The 6,420-nt window shown below is 35.6% G+C and overlaps 1 protein-coding gene across 2 annotated transcripts in view; it reads left to right on the top strand.

Moving 5' to 3' along the window:
• The window catches only part of PARN (poly(A)-specific ribonuclease), a 186,185-nt gene extending 180,956 nt beyond the window's left edge, over window positions 1–5,229 (top strand). For both annotated transcript variants that reach the window (XM_019507430.1, XM_019507429.1), the window contains one exon: window positions 4,293–5,229. In XM_019507430.1, the coding sequence (XP_019362975.1) occupies window positions 4,293–4,345 (53 nt within the window). In that variant the 3' untranslated portion in view covers window positions 4,346–5,229. The remainder of the gene's footprint in view (window positions 1–4,292) is intronic.
• Window positions 5,230–6,420: the final 1,191 nt, after the last annotated feature.

The following is a 6,420-nucleotide window of genomic DNA, read 5'->3' as shown; positions in this document are numbered from 1 at the left end:
TCCCAGCTGGGCAGCGCCTGCCTCTGCCCCCTCTCTCACTGCAGGCAGCGTTGATCTGCCCCCACGCCCTTTCCCTCCTCCCTCCCCTTCCACCACACCAGACTTACCACCTGACGGCAGCTGTATCACATATCAGATTGGTATCAGGCAATATGCCTCCTTAAATATTGGCTATTGGTATCAGCCCCCAAATTCTCTATCGGTGCACCCCTAGTTAATACTTAGGTACACACGGTGAAGGAAGAGTTCATTAGCTCCAGTTGATGAAGAGCACTTAGTTTGAGGGCAAAAAGGATGTATACTTGACTTGTAAATATAGGTGTGGTAATAATAGTACATTATAATAATAGGTGCATGTAGCTCTTGCCCTGAAAAGGAGGAAGAAAGATTGAAACTTTTTTTTTATTTAGTTGCTTCTGTCTGTTTTGTGATGCACAAATCTGTTATAGCAGTAAAATCTTGATAAGGCAAGGTACTAAGAAGTATTTTGGTGCCTTTTTGCACAGCTTTGGTAATCTTATGTACTATTTTTCCTCTTTGTGGAGGATAGCAGCAGCTATTTATAGTAAATTATATTAATTTAATGAAATTTAGGAAGTAATAAAATATTCCCTATATGAATCCTACTGGCATAACTTGATTTGAAACCAAACGGTCACTCTTCTTTTATTTTGTTTTTGGCCACTCATCTGACGTGAGCTATGGTTCAAAATTGTTCTGTTTCATGTGGTATTAACTTGTACTGTTTTAAAGCCAATGGCACAAACTGGAAACTATTCATGAGTGTTGAAAACGTGGTGAAATCTAAATTTAATTGACAGAATTCAAAGCATCTTGATGTAAACACACTTCTGCAGTAAATCGTTTTTAAGGGTTTGTTAATATGGCAAGATGTCATAATGGTGGCTCGTAGCTTCTTTAAAATATACATTGAGCTTTTACAGCTAAATGAGTTTTGTAAAATGGGAGACTGGAAATGGTATGGACTCTGAGGTCATGTGGTGTTTAGAATTTATACAGGCTTAACCTCCTTCGATTAACTGAATGACAAAATGCTTCTGTTTCTTTTAAGTGAGTAATGAAATTTGACAAATCATGTCCCCTTTAAGGATGAAATATTCTTCTTGTATTCAGTTGGTCAAATTCAAGCTTCCATTTTTATACATATGGAATTTTGAGATCATTCAAGATCCTGCCACATGAGATTGTGCACCTCTTCATTAGCTTATCCTGGAGGCTTTATACCTGCTCTAGGCAAAAAGTAATTTAAAAAGCTCTTTTCACTCTTCATATAGAAGCTAGGATCCTGGAGTACACTTGCTTGTTTTACCTGTCTTTTAACACTTGGAGTGACACGACCACATTTATACTTAGTTTTGGGGGTGGCGACTTCTCCCTGCAGTGCATTCATGTATTCCTGTTTCCATTATCTCACTTTATTAAACTGACCTAATCTATTTTACATTTTTTATGAAGGTGGTTTCTTAGTCTTGTCTTAAGTGAATGCACTATGGCTATACACAGACATTGCATTTTTGCCAAGAAACCAAAAAAACCTTTTTCCTGGCACAAAAAGGGAGCTCTACAGAAAGTCAAGAGATTTCTTGTGGAAGAAAACTGGCTTTTCTGCAAGAAGTTAAATTGGTCACCTATGAGGAAGATTTTCTTCCTCCTCATCTAACTTGAATGCCTATACAGTTCTCTTGCTGGAAGAGAGACAGCCAGTATCCCACAGTCCTGTGCTCTTCCTCTCTTCCTTCAAGAAGGTGCTGATTACTGGGGGGGGCGGGAAATGCTACTCCCTGCAGAGCTGAGCAGGGACTTCTAGTGTTCAAGAGTCTAAGGCTTTACTACTCAACTATCCAGTCTACATCTTGTCTACTCAGGAAAGCCCAAGACAGATCAACCAAAAAAACCCCCAGCATTATGTCAACATGCATAAGTGAAAGTATGTTAAAAACCTTTGTGCAGATGATCTAATTCAGAAATAGTGATCTTGGATCACTAGCTAAACTCAGAGTATTTAATTTAACCATGTATATTAACATCTTTTAGTTGATTAATTTTAACTTCATAATCTTCCCTGTGCAGTCAAGAATCAAGTTTTGGTTTTTTTTATGATGCAGTTACTCATTGAGTTCCTACTTATTTGGAAGACTGCCTTGAGTAAAGATGATCTTTTTCATTTTTATATCCACACATTGTGTTGCATCACTTTTAGTTCACTTCAGCTGTAGCTCTAATGACTTGCCTAAAAGTGATACTGAGTCCCCAACATTATGAGCTCTCTAGAATTTGTGTAAATCTCAAATGCTTCTTAATTGAAAAATTAACCCTTGCAGATCCTTAAGTCTCCAGACTGGAATCTTAACTTGCATAATCAGTTTTTCAGTACCACTACAATGTTAGTATTGATGGTAGTCTTTCCTCAGTCCCAAGGTGCTGGTGCTATATAGAATGTTAACTATAAAAAAAAAAAAAAAAAGAAAAAATAATAAAACAGTAGACTCAAATTGTGAAGTCTAGTCTCTTTCTATCTTTTACTGCTTATCTTTTCAAGCTGGTCATTGTTTTCAAATGGTCTTCAAGCAGCATATTTGTTTACATTGGGCATCTATGCACATACTATTTGCACTTTAAGAAGCCCATTGTCATACCTAAATTATGCTAGCAGCTGTCTCAGCTGAAGAACTGATGAACTCTTACATTTTGTATCCACAGTATGTGAATTTTGAATTAAAACAGTTACAGCTTTCATTAAGTTTTAAAATAAGTTCTGAAGTCATTGTCAATCATATATAAGCCACAGTACAAGACCTGTTTGCCTCTAAGTGCTCTTCTACTGGTGGTTTTGACCAAGTATTTAAAGCTTTAGTAAAGACTCAGAATGAGATGCATGCTGCCCCGATAATAAAAGCCACTAAAATATACTAAAACTCCATAACATATAACACTTTCTAATTTAATGAAAAATTTTCATTTGTAGCTTTAAGACTCAACGGTATTTTGCTGTTTCTTATTTTATGAATTGAGGGTGGATGATGGTCTTGCACAAGTTGAGGTACACAAGTTAATTTAGGTACAAATTGTGACTTGAGGCTGTGATGAATAGATAAGGGTTACACAAGCTAAATTCTGAACAGTCTGATCTTTCTCTGTCAGACCTCTTCTTTTGTACTTAGCTTCTTTCCAAACATGGAACAAAAATAAAATGAATTGTGCAGACATGTAAGAGTGTATTGGTTTAATCTGGCAACTGAAGTATTTAAGAAACTGCTTCTGTTGTGTATGATTATAAAATCTGTATGGTACATTCAGCAGTAACGTGTTTGGAAATTCGTATAGCATACTTAAAAATGATTTTAAATGCAAATACTTACTTTTCAATACTTCCTCTTATCAACTGCCATAAACAACAGCTTTGTTCTTCAAGTCATTATATCTTCAAATTTTTTTATAATAAACTGAATAGTGCAATGAGAAGTTGAAAATTAGTCGTCATAAAACTAGAAATTAATGGCAGAACCCAATATAAAACTCCAAAGTCTCTGTAGTACTTAATTGCTTAACATATTACCCGTGCCATTGCTTTGTTATTTCACATGGTCTTGAACCCAGTGGGAAGTGTTTAAAACAAGCTTTCTTCTCTTTTTGGTCACTGACAGACATTTTTACGTAAAAGCACTATGGGATCTGATCCCCGATCCCAACCATTGGGCCTCCCATATGCCATGTGTGCATGGCAAGTCATGAGGCTTTTGGGATGTGGAATCAGATCCCAATTGCACCCTATTTGCCTCATGATCCCAGGCTCTTCATGCAGCAGCAAGCTGAAAACAGGGAACCCAACAATAGGCTGATTTGTTTGGGACTGAATTGGGGCTCCAACTGGGTTTAGTGCAGGTTCTGCCGGCCAGTGATCAACTGATAGCTGGATTGGAATTGCATCAGGGCTGGTTTCCCACTGTGTAGTGCTATTACTTCACTGAACATGTGGCCAGATTACCATTTAAGACACGATTAACAGACTAGTCGCATCTTCAGTGTAACATCTGCCAGGGACCTTTGTTTTCACAAATACTCCTGCACCTGGGCAATCTCTTAACAGTTTCTATTGTAATCTTTTCTGGCTAGCTGATTTCAGACACACAAATCTTTCCCTGACATAAGAGATTCATACTGGTTTACAACATTAAAAAATAAGGATCTCCAATTTTTGTTTTTAACTTGCTTTTCTTAAATATCTTGAGATTAGTAGTTTTAATGTTATCTCTTTTTTTCTTTCCTTCTAGGAGGCATCACAAGCAGTTCCACTGAACTCTTTGAAGTCCCTGATTCATGGTAGCAAACAACTGTCTTAAAGTTAGCTGATTCAAAGCAATTACAAGAATGCACCACTGGAAGCCATACTTTATTTAAATAAAGTGGTGTCAAAAAGCAGTATGTCTCCTGAAAATCAGTTTAATTTTTTAAACCGTTTACTGAACAATCATTGTCATAGTTTTACTCGTGTGTATATATTAACTTGTTTACAATTCTCTCTGTTGATCATGTGAAATCTTTGCTGTCGTAAACAATGTTAGATTTAAGAAGCAAGACTAAATGTATTTTGGTCACCTACTATGGCATGTTGGCTATAAAATGTACAAAAAGAATCAGCACTGCTATGAATTTCATGTTAGGTGGTTCCCATGCTTAAGGCAAGTTTTCACATAAGTCTTCTCGTTCTCAGATTTTCAGGCAGTATAAATATACTGTCCATAAGTCTTGCGAGAGATAGTATAGTCAGTGTCACTTACTGCTCTCTACCAGCTAATTTCTCTGGAAAGCTTATAATATACTTTTGTTTCCTTCCAATAAGACTTCAAACAGTATCCATCTATAAATTTAACCCTATATTTACACTTCTTTTTGTCTGTTGGAAACTAGAACTTACACTTTCCTAAAACATGACCTCTCTAGGAGTGGTGGGAGGTGGGTTTTCTTTTGGTTTCACACCTCCATTACTGTTTTCAGTCTTTAAGTCTTGATCTGATTTTCAGTGGTTTCTGTTTGTGTAAAAATGTTTTTGCAACCTGTGACAAACCTGCAAACTGCACCAGCCCTTCATTTGTTTAAAAACAATCTTCATTGATAGATTTCAGAAACTGTTTGATATTTAACATTTTTGTATCATGGAAATAAAAAAAAAAAGATGTATTTCCATAAAATGAAAATTAAAGACATTTTCTTAGGAGTGAATGTGTTTTTTTTTTTTTTTGTTTGTTTGTTTGTTTGTTTTAGCACCCTTTAACAGCTTTTCATTTTATGCTCTTGTTTTCGTGATCTTAACAAAAAAAGATAAAAGATGCAAATTCTTGCTTTTTTTATAATGCATCATCCCATACATCAGGGTAGAGAATAAAAATATTAATAAATTTCATAAGGGATATAATTAATATGAAGCAGGAACCCTTACAATTCATGCTTAAAACAAGGAATCCTTTAGGAAAGGTAAGGTGTAAAGCAAAAACAACTCCTGCCCTGCCCTTTTTATATTCTGAAATTTTTAAATAGGACTTTTTCACCTTGTCTTTTCTTTTAGTGATATATCTTTACATTTGAGGCTGCATGTTCAGCTAGCCACTTTGGAATACCTTTAGTAATTCAAGTGGAAGTCTGTTTCAAACTTAGCATAACCCATTTCTTATGTTCTTCTGTCAGCCATCTATAGCATAAGAAAAAGAATCTGTGTGTGTAACTGGAAGTAACAGAAATAATTTCTGAGCTCTGCTGTCATTACAGATCCAAGGAGTTTCTTTCCTTGAGATCCACATAAGGAATGAAACTGCACAGATCACCAACTTCTGTGCGCTTCTGGAACCCTCAAATTAATGAGGTATCAAGTTCACTCAGAATTTTGTGATTAATGTTAGAGTTAAAAAATAGCACATTGCGTACCATCTTTTGAAGAGAGAATCTTGGAATATTGAGATGCAATGTAGCCATGATTTGTTTTTAGTTTCTATGTTTTAAAATGTGGCACTTAAAACAACAAAAAAACAAAAGACTATTTCTCTCAAATTTAAGCAAATAAAGAATTTGAAAAGCTTATGTTACCTTGATATAAAGCAACAAAACTCAAGTACAGTATATTCTAAAAAATAATAGCTGCAAATCTGATAAAGTGCACCAACGGTCCAAATATGTTGTATTACAGCACATGCAAATGGTTGCATTATGCCATGAATTCTTTTAAGCTTTGATTTCTTCAAACTAGGCCAAATGCACCAGTGTAGTATGCACCATGAGGATGTTATTCTGAATAAAAGGAAGATAATGACTATTCCTGCAGGAATACTTCCAGCCTTTCTTTTATAAAAGCCAAGTTTAATCACAAGGATACTTTACCACCACATAATCCACACTAACACTTTCTTT

Source organism: Gavialis gangeticus, unplaced genomic scaffold, assembly GCF_001723915.1.
Source record: "Gavialis gangeticus isolate Ggan-Ray unplaced genomic scaffold, GavGan_comp1, whole genome shotgun sequence".
NCBI lineage: Eukaryota > Metazoa > Chordata > Crocodylia > Gavialidae > Gavialis > Gavialis gangeticus.
Note: the sequence above shows the minus strand (reverse complement) of the source record. Positions and strands in the feature narration are given on the sequence as shown.